The sequence below is a fragment of the Dermacentor albipictus genome, chromosome 2 (genome assembly GCF_038994185.2).
Source record: "Dermacentor albipictus isolate Rhodes 1998 colony chromosome 2, USDA_Dalb.pri_finalv2, whole genome shotgun sequence".
NCBI classification, from domain to species: Eukaryota; Metazoa; Arthropoda; class Arachnida; order Ixodida; family Ixodidae; genus Dermacentor; species Dermacentor albipictus.
The window spans coordinates 99,580,715-99,596,648 of NC_091822.1; the positions used below are offsets into that span (position 1 = coordinate 99,580,715).

The 15,934-nt window shown below is 49.2% G+C and overlaps 1 protein-coding gene across 3 annotated transcripts in view; it reads right to left on the minus strand.

Annotated features, from left to right (window-relative positions):
• Positions 1 to 15,934, minus strand: part of LOC135915933 (E3 ubiquitin-protein ligase MARCHF3-like) — a 45,234-nt gene that overhangs the window by 17,905 nt on the left and 11,395 nt on the right. For all 3 annotated transcript variants that reach the window (XM_065449119.1, XM_065449120.1, XM_065449121.2), the window contains exon 4: positions 9,389 to 9,603. In XM_065449119.1, the coding sequence (XP_065305191.1) occupies positions 9,389 to 9,603 (215 nt within the window). The remainder of the gene's footprint in view (positions 1 to 9,388; positions 9,604 to 15,934) is intronic.

Here is a 15,934-nt window from a genome sequence, read left to right on the forward strand (position 1 = left end):
CTGTCTTACCAGATATCGTTTCTACCCACCTGGTCAGTCGGAGCCGTATGCATCCTTGGAGTTACTCGGAAATCAGTAACTGCACGGAAAAGGCAAGTAATTGGCGCAGTAACTTCATTACAATATCGTTGCCCCTTTTCCTATAAACTCGAATTTACTTGAATCATGTCAGCGTAGTGAGGTGGAAATATTCTTCAAAAAGAAAAGTCAATATTAACTTCCTGCAAGCTTTACATTACACTTCTATATGGGAAGGTGGAGGGTGATCGTCATAAAATTCGAGTTTTGCGTTTCTACTTCTCAAAATGCCCATATATACCAATATAATCGGTATCAAATTATTCGTTCAATTTACCTGAGTAAGCATGCGGCACTGCGAAGTGCGGTCCGCGATGCAAGCCTCCTCTAACCAAGGCGGCGTAAAATGAAGCTTCTCCATAGCACCTGATAAGAGCGATGTTTCGCCCCTACTGCGGAGGTAACTGTGCGACTGATCGCGGTTGTCCGAAACGCCAATCGGTATCAGCTGACGGGAAGAGGGAACTGCAATGGGAGCTTCAGTTTATGTGACATAGGAGTCGGACGGAGAACCGAGCTTCTCCGTGCCACGGGCGTCATCAGGAAAAGGCAGCGACTAACCTGACGCTAGCGACTAATCTGAGGAAAGCAACGGGGCAAGTGCCCAACTTCGAGGGGTCCCTCAGCGGAGGCCGACAGCGTCGTGCGAGAACAGCGAACACCGAACAGAACAGCGAATCACCGAACAGCGCTCGCACAGCGCGAAGTTGATGATGGAGAAACTATTTTCATTGAAGCTCTGACTTCAATTGAGTGCAGTATTTAGCACCATATTAGTGGATTTCTTGTGAAAAGAACCGTGAAAAAAAAAATGGACTCTGAGAAGTGCATGGCTGCAATGCTGGTCTCGGCGAGCCATGAACATGGATATTTACCTGCAATAAAATAATATGTTCAAGATGGTAAAAACTTGTGTTATGTGAGCGGAGAGGTTATGAGCTTGCTCAAACCCTGCGAAAAGCATTTAAAAGGAGTCACGCCCTGGATAGACAACCTGTTCACCCTGAAGTCCCCTCTCAAGACTGTTACAGAATGTTTAATCAAGAAGACTAAGTGCAGTGTGCAAGCGTGCCAGCGACGCGAGGATTCCATGGAAAAACATCTTGATATCAAGTTACCCAAGAGTAACGCTACGCGTTCACCTGAGCAAGATTTAACCTGCAAGAATGAGTGGGCATGAAATGAAGACATGAGCTGTAGTCAATTTGCAGTGAGTTGTAGCCCTTGGTGGTTTTGATGTCTTTTAAGGTTCCCAACTGAATAACCAAGCTCGCACATAGGCAATCGCTATCTATGGAATGCAATTTGTTTTCTCATTGTTGAGCCGCGTGGCCGCTTCATTTTAACGACATCGATGACCGGTATAGCAATTATTTTACATTATGTATGTATGAATAGAATTTATTGATAGGAAAGACAGAGAGGTCGACCTGAGCTAGTGCGCTCTAGTCTGCTACTCTGCACTGGGGAAGAGGGAAGGGTAGTGAAAGTATTGGGTTGGATGATGATGATAAGAGAAGTGTTGAGTGCTTATGTACATAAGACAGTTGCCTCGCTAGAGCCGCTCGTCGAGCTTGGTGTCCTGCAGGAACTTCGACAATACTTTTGTTGCACGCACTAAAATTGCAGTTCCTGCAGAAAACATGCTGATCACGGCTTTATAGTCGGTGACTGCATGAGAATCATGATTTAACGTTATAAAAGCCATATGAAAGGCTCCAAATAATCTGACATGTATTTATTTTTATGTACCCCATCTGCATATGTTGAGCAGGGCAAAAGAATTCACAACAAAATTCAGAATATCGATGAAAACACTTTGCTGAGCATAATACGGTCATAAAATAATTAGCAGCGTGAAATGAAAGTACGTGCAGTATACTCAAACTAAACATAAAACTCTACCAGAAATGGTTCATTTCATAGTATTAGTGTGCAATATCCTTCGGAAAAAAATATTAAATGCGTTTAAAACTCTAATGAAACAATAAAAGCGGCCCGGATGTATGGGCTTGGTCGCTATGGAGTTCAACTGCTGTCCCTAAGGACGTAGGTGTGACACAGTCGCCGCGGCCGAGTTTCGATAGAGGTGAAACACGCGGTGCTACTGCGATATTGGTGCACGTTAACAAAACCTCATCAGGACGAAATTTCTGATGTCTTCCACCACAGCTCCGTGACAGCTGATGTCACGAAATCACAAAGGACCGTGAATGTGATATTAGTTGAAATGTGCGATGTTAAAAATTTCTCAAATGTGAGCAATGCAGAGCTCCAGCGTCTATATCGAGTAGAGCTGAAACGGAAAATAATAAAAGTAAGCAGTTGTGTTTGCGACCTGCCTCATACTTGAAGTCCACTAATGAGCTATCGCAACTCGCTTATCGCGCTTAAAAATTAGCATGTAATGCAGGCAACATAGCCTCAAACGCAAAACGGCCACCTTCACTGCAGTTTCCCGTGACCTCGGAAAAAAACAATTGAACATTGGTAGAATGTCACTTACGCACGGCTTCCTTTCAACCACAGAGTCCTTATTTGACAATCGAGATCATTGCCTTTTACTTAGCGTTGCAGCATTCAGTCCGTAAATGGGCTAGCTGATGAATGATTCGAAAACATGATTTAAAAGTAGAGCGTTCGGTGACAATTTTTCTTTTGTCCCGTGGTGGCACGTGGTTTGTGGATCAAATTCACCTTTCAGCCGGTAGCCAAACGGTATTTATGATCTTGTTAAAGGAACTAGATACACACAGACATAACGAAAGGCGACGGCATTCGAGTCTGTGCGTATTTCGCGCATTTAACCAAAGTGAATAGTGACCAACTAGTCCACAAAGACGTTCTCTTAAAGGGCCCCTCACCAGTCCCCATAGCAAATTTTGTTTATATGCTGTCCTTTAAGGAGCGTTGTGCCGCAAAATTTTTCAAATCGGCTCGTTAATAGCCGAGATAGAAATATTTCAGTGCCGCGAACCCGTTATTTCAGGAGGCAAGCTCCACTGCATAGCGAGACACTCTCTACTCGCCCCGTCTGCCTCCGCAAGCAAAATTCCTTCCCTCCGTTCTCCCATACCGGACCTCGCGGATTGCGTGCCGCATACGTCACGGGCCCCGCCTTCATTTATTGTTCTCTCGATTTCTTTTTGGCGCTGAACACGAGCTGTTGTGATTGTCTTGTCTCGCGCAGCGCACGATTTTGCGCGCTGTGCACAAGGTTGGGTTCGCGCTGTGCACGAACGGGTGGATGTCTGATTTTCCCTTCATTAAGGACACGTGACTAGCGGTATAATTCAGTGCTACACTATTACTGAAACAGAACAAGTGGATAGCAGAGCATGATCATGGCGCTAGAACACGGTAGAAAATGGCATAGTTGCAATACCTGTGCACGTGACTGCACTACGGTGCGAGCAAGCAGACGAAGTGCAAGCAGATCTCTCTTGCTTGGGTGTGAAGTAAAAAAAAATGAACACGCAGACAGTCCGTTTGTGTGTCTTTTATTTCTCTAAACTTCACTTCCTCAACTCACGTAATAGATCACACAAATAAGACATGGTGCCTTGAATAATTCTCGAAGTCACGTGTCACCCCTAGCGACCTGACACTGTGGACTATAGTACGTAGGCGCAGGGACGCGAGTATGTCACCGTCCGGCTTGGAGCGCAGCGGCCTCGAGGAGAAGGGAAAACGGAGTTCGGATTGAAACTTAAGACCTTTCCGCGGCGCGTAGCGATATAATTATTTGCAAACACGATCGTTGGCGGGCATTGTATGTTCTGCGCTTGTCAGTTCAAGATGGCCAGACCTGGTGAGAGGCCCTTTAATGTCATTATGCGTCTGGCGTGGACAGTAGATTTCTGCTGCCAGGACTACCAGTCGGAAATTCCGCTTTAAAAGTAAAGGTCGCAGAATATCAATCTCAGACCTTCACACTGCCGATGCGAAAATTTAGTGTTCTCGTCATATCATAAAGCAGCACACATCTTATCACAACGAATTTTTCATGCAGCTGTGCGACGCCCGTTGGCTGCGTACGGAGTGGGCCTCATAATGTCGGACGCCGTAGGAGACGGCGCGGTTGTCTCCGCCCTGCACGGCATCGGAGGGTGCCGCGTGCATCGAAGCACTCTACACGTTGTACATGCGTTGCCCCACTTGGCACCGCGTGGACGGTGGCATCTGCGCCTCCAAGAGGATGTCGGATATCGCAAACAAATGGCACAGAAAGCCAGCTTGCTTCTTTCAAACCCTATAACACTGGCTGCGTCAAAGGCGCACTGCATTCTTCGCCAACATGAATAATAAAACTTTCGCCTTCACTTTGTACTCACATTGAACAAACACAAACAAATGTTCCAGCACTCCTGTGCATTTACGGAAAGCTTCGCTGTATATTGTTTCCAACAAGGTACGTTGAATCTGCTGCAACTTTACAGCGAATCTGTATGTGGCTAGCCTATTGGTCCGTCCGTCCATGCATCTGTCGCCTGTACGCCGAAAACTGCTCTGACGCCACCCCATGCGCATGCGGGAAAAAAACGAGAAAGAGACGCGCGATTTGCTGCGCCCGTAGTAACGCCGTTGCTCTCCATTGTAGCCGAGTGCGCGCGCAGCAGTTTCTCTTCTGCTGCGAAATGGGTAGGTCACGCGTCATACATACGCCTGAGGAGCAGGCAGCTTTCGATTAACAACGCCGCGAACAGAACCGCGAAAAAGCTCCTCTATGCCATTTCGACGCGTCAGGCGTAGCGCAAGAGCAGGCTCGTGCAGCCGAGTGCAAGCAACAACTGCGTACCGAGGATCGGGCAGCCCACCATACCGTAGTTTATTGAACCGTCAGGATTAACCCAGTGATAAACACCGGCGCCATACGTTTCAACTTCGCTGGTTAACCATCTGTACAGAATGCCTGGGTGGTGATTTGTTCTAGGTGTCGTACTGGCTGAGCATTATCGAAGATACATGTACCTTAGATACTATCTTGACTACTCTTTGGGTATCTCGTATCTGTACATGATACTGCAAATCATATTGACCGCAAAAAAGACGGGGACATAGGAAGAAAACACATAAACAGCACAGGCGGTGTTTTCTTCCTATGTCCCCGTCTTTTTTGCGGTCAATATGATTTGCAGTAAATACCAACTAGGCCAAACTGAAGTTCTTCTGTACATGATACGCCTTGCAAAATGTGTATCACTATCCTGTATTTTTTATGCATGAAGGAATGTATCGCGTACCTTAAGATAGAAGATACTGGCTATCACAACATGACCGTGCGAATCTATAAACGTCGGCTAAACTCTGCCTTGCAACTTGACACTGCTGCCCTAAGCCACCTAAATAAAACTAAAGGGAGCGACATTTTTTGATCTTGCCGCCAGAGCCCTCCAGCGAGGACAGGCGATGAGGTCTGCGCGTCCCTGTTGGTCGAGCAGAGTCACGTGGTGGCGCTCGCGCCGTCTCTACTAAAACAAACGCTAGAACGTCTGCGATTTGCCCACCTTTCTTTCTTTATTTTTTTTTTACTTACGTCGGTGCCATGATACTTGTTCGTAGCCAACACGCGACGTTTCTCACGCAAATTCTGATGCCACTGTATAGTGTGGTTGTCGAACTTTCTTTTGCGGGGTGCTTTGTTACGAAGTCGGAAGAATGCACGAATGGGCTTGCCTTGCGTCTAGTGGCTTTCACACATTTGTTGCTTCATTATACAAATTTATAAGAAATTTGTGAATGTATCAAAACACCTTAAGATGTAAATTGAAAGTGTCAATAATTGCGGTAGTATGTTGTATCAGTTCCTCAAATATTCGTTGCCCGCGTATGTTGTATCCTATCATAATAAAACTGCTAACTATCCTTGCCCAGCCCTGACTCTGGCTACGCGGGTGTTTTAGAAGAATGTGGCTTCTATTCACTGTACGTAACAAATTGTCCTGTAAAAAAAGAACAAGATGAGAAAATTTATTATATTTTCCTGCACTGCTAGACGGTAGCGTACGTTTGCGATTTGTAATAAGAGACACGAAAGAAACAACTACAGTGCGACCGATAAGTAATCCTGTATCTCGCCATTCAATAAGTTGCAGTTGTGCTCAAAAGGCGAAGCATTGGTTGCGTAAAATATTAGTACACAGCTATAAAAAGTAAGAATGGAAGATTTTCCGGCCATATAAACTTCTAAACATTCGCGTAATAACTAAATTATTCAGCTTGGTGTGAATCGCACACAAGCGAACATCAACACATCTCACTCGATGACCGCGGTAAGTCGCTGGCGAAACGCTGGAGACACCTAGCGCGGCAGCAGCAGCGAGCGAATTGACCTTCGTTCTGAGTCTCGCTTGTGCGCGAACTATCAGCAGTGAGAACACAGCGCACACGAAGCTATGAGCCCTTGGCACACGTAGACTCTGTATTCATTGCAGGTCGCTTTCTAGATAAGGCCTGCAGGGCCGCGCGCGGCCACGGCACACGCGGCCGGGTGTAAAACGCCCCCTCCTTCCCTCCGCTCTGGTCCATTGCGCGCTACGGAAGAAGGCGCGAGTCCCCGCTTTCCTCCCTTGTGCATGCGAGATTGAGCCGTCACCGCCGCCTAAGCCTCGCTCTCAGGCTCTCACTCGCAGATAAGCATACGGCCAGCCACGACGATGTTATCACCGTTGGACTTGATAGAGAAAATTGTAGCGACGCAGAAACGTCCCTGGAGTGTCTATAGAATTGCTATCGCAACAGTAGTGATTGATCAGTTTTTGTTCAGTACGATCTAATACATTAACAAGACCCCACAATTTATGGTGTGCCCATGGCTGGTTTTACCTGTGACCTTTATAAGACCTCGACCTTACTGACTTTTCTGTGAGAGCATTGCTAAGCTGGTGGAAGCCATAAAGAGCAAATAACGTGTTCTTGATGGCGTGCACAGGGTGGGACGCTTCACAACCCCCCTCAAAAAAATATCAAATTGAAAACCTTAGCGAAATTCTGGCTGACCTCGTGTCTTCCGTGTACCTCAAACACCTGCGGATTGTGAAAGTTTAGTAGTGACTGTTGCGATGTCGACGTTTGGCAACTATAAGAAAAATATGGTTTGTCGAATATAATTTTTTTTCTCAGAAGAAATGCCCCTTCGTTGCAGAAAACAAAATTCGCGTAGAAACTCTTCTCGGAGTTGTCTAATCAAGCATAAGCATTGTGCCACTCGCTTATCTCCACGCAGCCCAGTGTCATAATGAATGTTGTTATACTTCATCCGACCACTATGACTGCAAGCGCTGACACGAACTGGATTGATGAGGCAAGCAAACTACTGCAGGTAGTGGCGCCAGGTGCGCTGATGACGTTCCGATCATCATTCGCCGGTATCGTTCTTTAGCGCCTTATCCATCCAGTCAAACCATTATCAACCGTGACCACCCGTACTCTGGCGGCCGCTGCGTATAGGCAGGTTGCGAACGTAGTTCCCGCGCCTACTAGGGCGCCCCTCGCGGCGGCGAGCGCAGAACCGGCAGGATACGACCGGCCCGCTTGCGTTCGGAAAGCCTGTATGTGCACTGCTTCGCGCGTAGCTGTTGCCTTTTCTGAGCAATGCCGAAGTGCAACCCGAGCTGTTGAGTAGTGGGCTGCAACAGCACGTACACCAACTCACGGGGAACAAAGTTTTACAGGTTTCCAAGCCGGTCGTATGAAGCAGAACGGCGTCAACACTGGATAGCGCTCGTCCGACGGCATAAGCTGTTTTATGTTCCGGCGTTATGCCAAGTGCGTTATAACGCTGCATTCTTTGCTTTTACAGCAATGATGGCAGCAACCGGACACCTACAGTAAGTGGCGTAGCTAGGTCGTCTGGCACCCGGGGCCCATAGGTCTTCTGTCAACCCCCCCCCCCTTCCCCGGGTTTATTGGAGGAAGGCGAGCATATCAACAATTTCTGTGTGTCTCCAGACGTATATGACCCCCTCCCCCCACCCCCAACTGGCCCCTTGTACCCGGAGCCTACGCCCCCCCCTTGCTACGCCACTGCCTGCAGTGCGTACCAGGATATGCATCAAACAAAGTAGTTTGTTCCTACACTGTACCGCAGTAAAGCCGTGGAACTCTTTCCCAATCCTCTCCCATTCAAAGAGCGCTAGGGCTTGCTGAGAGATTTGAGGAGGGGTTGCAGCCGGCTGAGCTGGCATACACTCTTCTGCGCCCATGGCAGCATATTAACGAAGGTGCAGATGAGATCACCAAAATTTTTGACAACGTCGTTTATTGGAACCTCCTTTGCACGCACTGAAAAATCGCAACATAAAGGTATCGCAGTTCCAGTAACTTGGGCGAAAATATTTTCCCAGCGTAGTCTTACACAACTGGTAAGTTCATCCCATTTTTTTTTGTGTGTGTGTGTTTGGGGAGAGCAACGTTAGAATACCTCTGGTAGGTCTTACCGAGTCGTTCATACGCCCCACGTTCTTGGATGAGATGTTTTGGATTCGTATTTGCCGTCATGTATGTACAGGGAAACTACCGCGGCGTCCTTGCACTTCCCTGCGATGCCAGCACGGCAATCGCAGCTCCCCGCTAGGATTTGTCTGCTGTCGCCGATCTTCAAGAATCAATTTCGCCTACAATTTCATGCGTCCACACCGTAGATAACGAAGTAAATTACGCTGAGCTTCACGCATCTCGCTGGTGCATTATTTTTCGTTTGCGGAATAAACCTAGCAGTCACTTCCGATCAGTGCGAGTTCAACACTTCCCTCACGTGGTAGACGCGCCCCACTTCAAATAGACGACTTCCTTTCTCTAAATTCTTTCACGAAAAAAACTATGAAAATCTTGTAATTCCTGAAACCCGGTTAAAATTAATATCGGCACGCTATTTCGCGCCATCGCTACCGTTTGACAGGACGCCAAACACGCAGCGCGTGTTGCTGACGCCGTGAATAATCCTACCACATTCGCGCAACTATTCGTCAGATGGCGCTAGGGGCCGGAAAGAGGGGGCGCCGCCTCGCACTTGCAACCTGCCCATGGCGCCGCCCCGCGGGGCCCAATCTTGAAAGCAATCGACGATGGGTCACAGTGGAACGAGTGCAGGCAGGTTCGTGCGCACTGTGTTCTCGCCGCTTAGTATGCGTTCAAGTGAGAAGCAGCCCGAAGGCGGATTCGCTTACTGCTGTTGGCTCTATCTTGAAAGTAATCGTCTTACGGAAAGGACGGATGGACGAATGGATTTTTTGTTGTTGTTGTGGAGTAAACGCTGAAATGTTCACTTATTTAAAATATGTTCTCACCCTCTTTTTATACATGCACTCACATGAAGTACAGCACGGGTCTCCGGAACCAGAACATGCTGTGGCCGACACTGAACACGTAGAGTGAGACCGAGATGAGCGAGTAATGAAGGCCGGCGACAAAGGCACAGCTCAGGGGCAGCAGGAAGACCACGCACAGCACCAGGCCTACGGCCCGCAACAAGTGGCCTAGAGGACGACCGCGGGCTTCCCGGTCCCAAAGCATCTCCTTGTACGACTGCGACAGGAGAGATGCTGAACCGTTCAGCCCGAGGTTGCCTTGGATGTCGCCTTGACTGCATTTAACTTTAGAGAGAATGACTACCGATTCAAAGAAGTTTGATATTTTTAACGCGATTGCGTTAAGGACCCCGTGTCGCAGGAAATCAAGCGTCGGCTTCGGTTCACAAGAAAAAGTTACCCTGGACCGCGCTACCTGAACCACGCAGACCCAGTGCGTGGCGCAGAGACGTTACTGAACTAATTGAATTTCCCAAAGTAATATGCGACAGAAAATTCCTAAAGTACGACTCACACACAACCAACAGACATGTTAGCGTCAGAATGTAATTTGAATATACGAGAAAACTTAATTCTGTTACGCGTAAAGTCAAACACAAGCCCCTTTTTCGGCTGCCTTGTAGGTCTTGCTTATTAGGAGCTGCAAGCCCCGCTCGGTTCCTTGTCACACCATGTACATGGCGCTCGCCTCCGCGCATCCGTAAGGTTCCTAGATAAAATAAATGTACAAGGTAGCGACACTCATTATTATTTGCGCGTCCTCCTCACTCTAGTACTTACTCCTTCATTTCTACTTCACTCGAGCCTGTAATTGCTGCACTGCTAGCAGGTGATGTTCTAAATGGCTAGAGGTGATATTTCATATATTGCAGAAGGTTGAAAAATAGTGCGCATACGCCCATGATCTGGTCAGATTTTCACCGGAAGGCTTGGCTGTAGCCAAGAAATAAGAAGCTAGGTGTTTTAGATTGTACCATGGCAGCTAGCAGAAAAATTATGCGTGGCCCTGCTATCGCAATTACCAGAGACCAGTGAAGCTGGCGGAAGGCCCCTAGAAGTTTGCGAAGCTACACACGAGTGCCGGCGACGCGTCCCTACGGCGTCCACGAAAGACGTCTAATACGGCATCTACTACGGCGTTCATGATTCGCGTGGCCAACGTCGTGGCAGACGCCGCGGTTGTCTCCATTCTGTACGGAGTGGCGGGAGAAAAAGTCATCGAGGCACCCTAGCAGCCACCGAAGAAGAATGCCCCTCCTCCCTCGCCTGACCAACCTGCCTCGCGCGCCACTGGAGAGGGCACGCATCCGGGCTGCGTCCCTCGCTCGCGTGCGCGCCGCTCCTTATCCCCCCAGGCTCCACCCACTTTGACCGCGTCGCTATGTAACCCGATGTTATTTTTATACTCTGCTTTCACTCTCTCTCAGCTCTCTCCTGGCCAGCCCGGCGAAGCTGCAGATGCAATGAGAAACCCAGCGAGGTTCTAACAGCTACACTGTAAAAAAGCGCACAGCGCTGCAATGGCGTCCATGAGAAGCTTCTTCCTGCTTTGTGGAAGCTACTGGCGTCTCGAGCATGAGGAAGGCGACCACATCAAAATGTTTGAGGCCTTTAAGCCTTTAATGGCTCATGGGAGTCCGTGCACACTCCGTGGTGGACGCAGGAAAGCGGTGATCAAACACAACCGGTGACAGCTGTCAGAGCGCTTGATGTATCACCCTAGGGGAAAAATGGGTGATCAATCAAAGTTGACCTGTGGCCTTAGGTGAACCCCGCAAAAAAAAGAAGAAAAGAAAAAGAAATAAAAAACATAAAAATGATAACCGAGTCGGTGGGATGTCTCCGAAGAGCGCAATGGGGTCGGATCCCACCTGCGACTTACGAAAAAAAAAGTAAACACACAAATAAAAATTTTAACAAGAAAGAAAAGAAAACAGAAAACAAAAAAATAAAAGAAAAACGAAAAAAATGGCTGTGGCTTAGGTAAGGTTAAGCCCAGGATGCGAAGCATACTAGCCTTTATTTTAGTTGTTGAACCACTGTTTAGCCTGGTGAACTGCTGTTGCTTGGCTATATTTGGTTCGGCTAGACGAAGAAACAACTCATGCATTACTTCTTCGCCTTCAAGAGTGGAACGCGACAGCGTTCCCGTCGACCCGCCAAGGGGTGTAAGACAATGGGCTACAGGGCAGCGACTACGCGCCCCGCATTGGACGCGGTGAGCGTCGAGCAAAGCAGCGTTCGGCGCGGCAACGAAATGTGCGCCTGAGCAAGAGACGCACGCCTTAGAAACAGCTCGTTTCTAAGGCAACACCGCATTCACTAGAGGCGCTTTTGTACCGCTTTGAAGCGTTGTACTCGTGGCTCAGTGGTAGCGTCTCCGTCCCACACTCCGGAGACCCTGGTTCGATTCCCACCCAGCCCGTCTTGCAAGAGTTGAGCCAAAGCCACTTCTCCTCTGTCGTGACGTCACGGTGTCACGTGATTTCATGGTCACCGCCGCGCCTGAGGAGCTGGGTTGAGCCCTCGTAATATGCTTCGCATAAAAGAAATAAACAGAAAAGTAAAAAAAAAATTGGAGGACGCTTAAGCTTCGCCTTCAAGAGTGGGACGCGACAGCGTTCCCGTCGACCCGCCAAGGGGTATAAGACAATGCGCTACGGCACATGCGCCCCGCATCGGACTTAGCGTCCACCTATCACGCGGTGAGCGTCGAGCAACGAAGCGTTCGGCGCGGCAACGAAACGTGCGCCTGAGCGAACGAAACGAACCAAAGAACTCGGTGTCTCGGAGGGGAAACGATCTACGCCAGCCAAACGTCGTGATCGGCACGGGCAGAGAGATAGATAGTAAGTAATCTAAACCGGGAGCACGGCGAAGCGTCGTCAGGGGAGAGGGAGTCCCGCGACGCGCCTGGCAGCGGTCCCAATGCGCGCGCGGCGCGCCTCCTGTCGGGGCAGCGCCGTACATTGAGAGGAGGGGGTCTTCTGTGTTTGCCGCAAGATGGCTCTGCGTGTGCGGAAAGCGCAGAAGAAATGCAGCGGAAACGCACTTCGCAACTCGTGTAATTGTGACTTCTGTACTTTACATGTTCATAATTACCGATATACACCGCAGTATAACTTTCCACGGCTCGTTTCGAAGGCAACACCGCATTCACTAGAGGCGCGTTTGCACCGCTTGGAAGCATCGAACTCGTGGCTGAGTGGTAGCGTCTCCGTCTCACACTCCGGAGACCCGGGTTCGATTCCCACCGGGCCAATCTTGGAAGTTGCTTTTTATTTATGAAGCGCCTGCCGTGATTTATCGCTCACGGTCAACGCCGCCGACGCCGACACCCGACGCCGACGACACCGGCTTTTCTGCGACACGAGCTCCTTAACGCTATCGCGTTAATATATAGCCGAGTGAGTCGGATGTTTCCGAAGAGCGCGCGCACTGCGCTTGCATCGCATGCTCGCGGATACGGCGGCGTCCGTTCGCAGAACAGTTCAGACAAGAGCAACAGAGGCAGTCATAGATAGGCTTTCGCCTATAGCACTTTAGCTCAGCGAAGTGCCTCTAGCTTTTTCGTCCGCGTTTTGTCGCTTGCAAAAGACGCCTGTAGCGTGTACGCAGTATCCGTGGTTGTGCAATTAACAATGCGCAAATGTGGCATGGTAGGAGACATACGAATTATATTAGAGCGAAACCTCTACTACACAATGTCTCACGTTCATTCCATCGTGTTGCAATCATTACCTTGAGCTGCCGCAGGGCGTATGCGGTAGTTTTGACGCCATGCCACCTGATGCGCTGCGGAGAGGCGTCTCAGCTGCGCTCGCCCTGAGCCTGTCCGCTGTGCTGCCACGTGACAAGGCGAGAGTTAATGGACTAGATATGGTCCGACGTACCCCGAGCGAGCGCACACGTTATATCCCGTAGGGGAAAACAACAGGTTTCATAGTTCGACCGATGGTTCAGACGCACTGGCGCAGCCACCGTATACCCGGATGCGGCCAACGCGCTGCGACGCGCTCGGCGTCGAACGACAGTCACCAGCGTGCCGATTCCGTCGGATTAAACGCGCCTTGAACGGCTGCTTCGCCGGCACTTGGTCGCTCAGTCTCGCCATGAATGGCGCGCCGGCTGGGCCGTCTATGCGTGCGCTTCTGCTGAAGCGACAGGCTGAATCGAATCACCGATTAGATATAGTTAAACGGCAGGCTACGAAACCTCAAGCAAATGCAAAGTTGCCTGCTGAAATACCGGTGCAAAAGGTGGCCACATTAGCACGTTAAACAAAGCTTACCAAGGGCGGAGGCGGGCTAAGATCGAAGCTATACTGCCACCGCCGCCGTCGTTCATCTACACAAACAACAAGGAAAGGGGGCGAAGCCATGGATGCAAGCAATGGCACCCACTATGAACGTTTGACGAACCACACCCTTCGGCTGGCGGCAAGCTCCATTGCGACGGCCAGGTTTCACCGCGACATCACGGACAATTCGTTGTACAGCGTAGCGTGTATGAAAGACTGTGGCCTAACCTTAATGAAACTGTGTGTGCGAAACTAAGCCAAACAGACCTTTCGCTCGAGATGACTAGATTTACAATAGTTAAATCTCAGCCAGTTTTTCTTCGCTTGCATAATCACCTGCGTTAACCTACCTCGCAGCATTGGCTGTGCCAAGCGCTGCTCATGAGATAGAGTATACTCCACTGAAGGCAAGTATTTAGTCTTTTTTAGAGCGAAACGCCGCCCGCGTCGGAGCCCCGAGAGAGCTGTATGACAAGGCCGTTGGTGCGAACACGCAGCCGTACGCCGCTGTCGGTGTTACATCACAACAGATGTTTCAGCGCTGTAACTAAAAGCCACGTTTACTGAAGCGTTGGGCCTTCGTTTGATTTGCAGTACACTTTTACAGGGAATCTCTTTATGGCTAGGTTATGGCGGATCTCGTCTCCGTAGACGTAAACAAACAATTCTTCAGACGTGGGCCGACCCCGAAGATAGTGCGATGCCTGGCAGACCCGCGGTGGAGGTGAAGCAGGCGTTAAGCACTCATACGTGAGCTGATCCCGAAGGTAGTACAATACCGAGCTGACCCGGTATTAGACCAATTGGGGTCCTCTAACGTGAACCTAAATCTATGTACCACGGGTGTTTTCGCATTTCGCCCCTATCGAAATTCGGCCGTCATGGCCGGAATTCGATCCCACGACCTCGTGCTTAGCAGCCCAACACCGTAGCCACTAAGCAACCACGGCGGGTTAACGGGACGGTAGCCGTCAAGCTAACGTTACCTAATATTTTAATGGGCGCTGCCTAACTCTGAAGGTTTCGCGTCGATCTCATCTCGTGCTCCATCGAAGTGCAAGGCTTACAACGCCCCTGGCGCCACTCCTCTTCCTGCCAGCGTTGGCAGACGCCTGGCAGCTGCACGGGAGCTGATCGTTCTGCACAGCAGGAGTTACGTTGCGTGTTTCTTCGAGCCAGCATGCGGAACCCGCTTACAGTTAGAACCCTGTCGGAAAAGTTCAAGCATAGTGATAAACCTTTCTATTGTTTTGGTTGTTTTTAACGTTATTTCCACTTCCATTCTACTGAATTTGATTCTTTCCAAAACTTCGGCATAATGCTGGCAAGATTCTTAATCATGGCAAGGGGTACCGTTTTCAGAAGCCGCGAGAAACCAATGAAAATATAATCGAGAACACAGAGTACTAGAGGTAAACCAGGAAAATGCTGCTATCTGTTTTCGAGCATTGGACAATCTGATTTGGCTTCTTTTGTTGTTCTTAGCGTTCTGTGCTGCTCCATCCCATAGGATGGAACAGCACAGAAAGGTATTTTGCTAGGTGAGCTCGTTCATCTTCCGAATAACGTGCACCTTATTTGCAAGATGAACTAGCTGCCCTGGCAAAATATTTTTATTGAGTACAGATCTTTATGATCATTCATTTTCCTATACAACATCTTATGGCGTAATATGCTGAAACTGAATAGTCGAGGACGGCAAGCAATCCTTCCTGTCATATGGATGAGTACGTCCAGGAGTAGGAGTGAAAGATAAGGGGTCCGTTCTAAATTGTTTGCGTCTTGAAACAAGTCGTTTGATATGTTGGTCAGAGCTTACACATGTCTGCAGACGTCAGGAGTTCTGAGCACTCCTCTTTCTGCGACAAAGGTCCGCTTTTAAAACGTTCTTCTTCCCGAGTTCCCTACAAAAGGGAATTCGATGACCTCGTTTTAGCCAATCAGAGGTATAACATAGTTCCCAGAACTCCGCCTCCGATATCCAACCTTCAAAGCAACGACGAGGCAATCCGGAAACAGATATCGTGAGCGCTTCTTCCACTAATGAGTTCCCACTCGCTTCCACCTCAACGGAGCGTGGCTGACGCGGTCGCTTCTAAGAGAGCCGCCTTTTTGATTGTGACGATGATGATGTCACCGGTACTGCTGTCGACGTCTGGCTGGCGCTGTTGGCTCGGGGGAAACACCCAAAGAATGGGCACTGCAAATGTGAGGTGCAACACTACCTAAACTTAAGTACAGCAGTGCT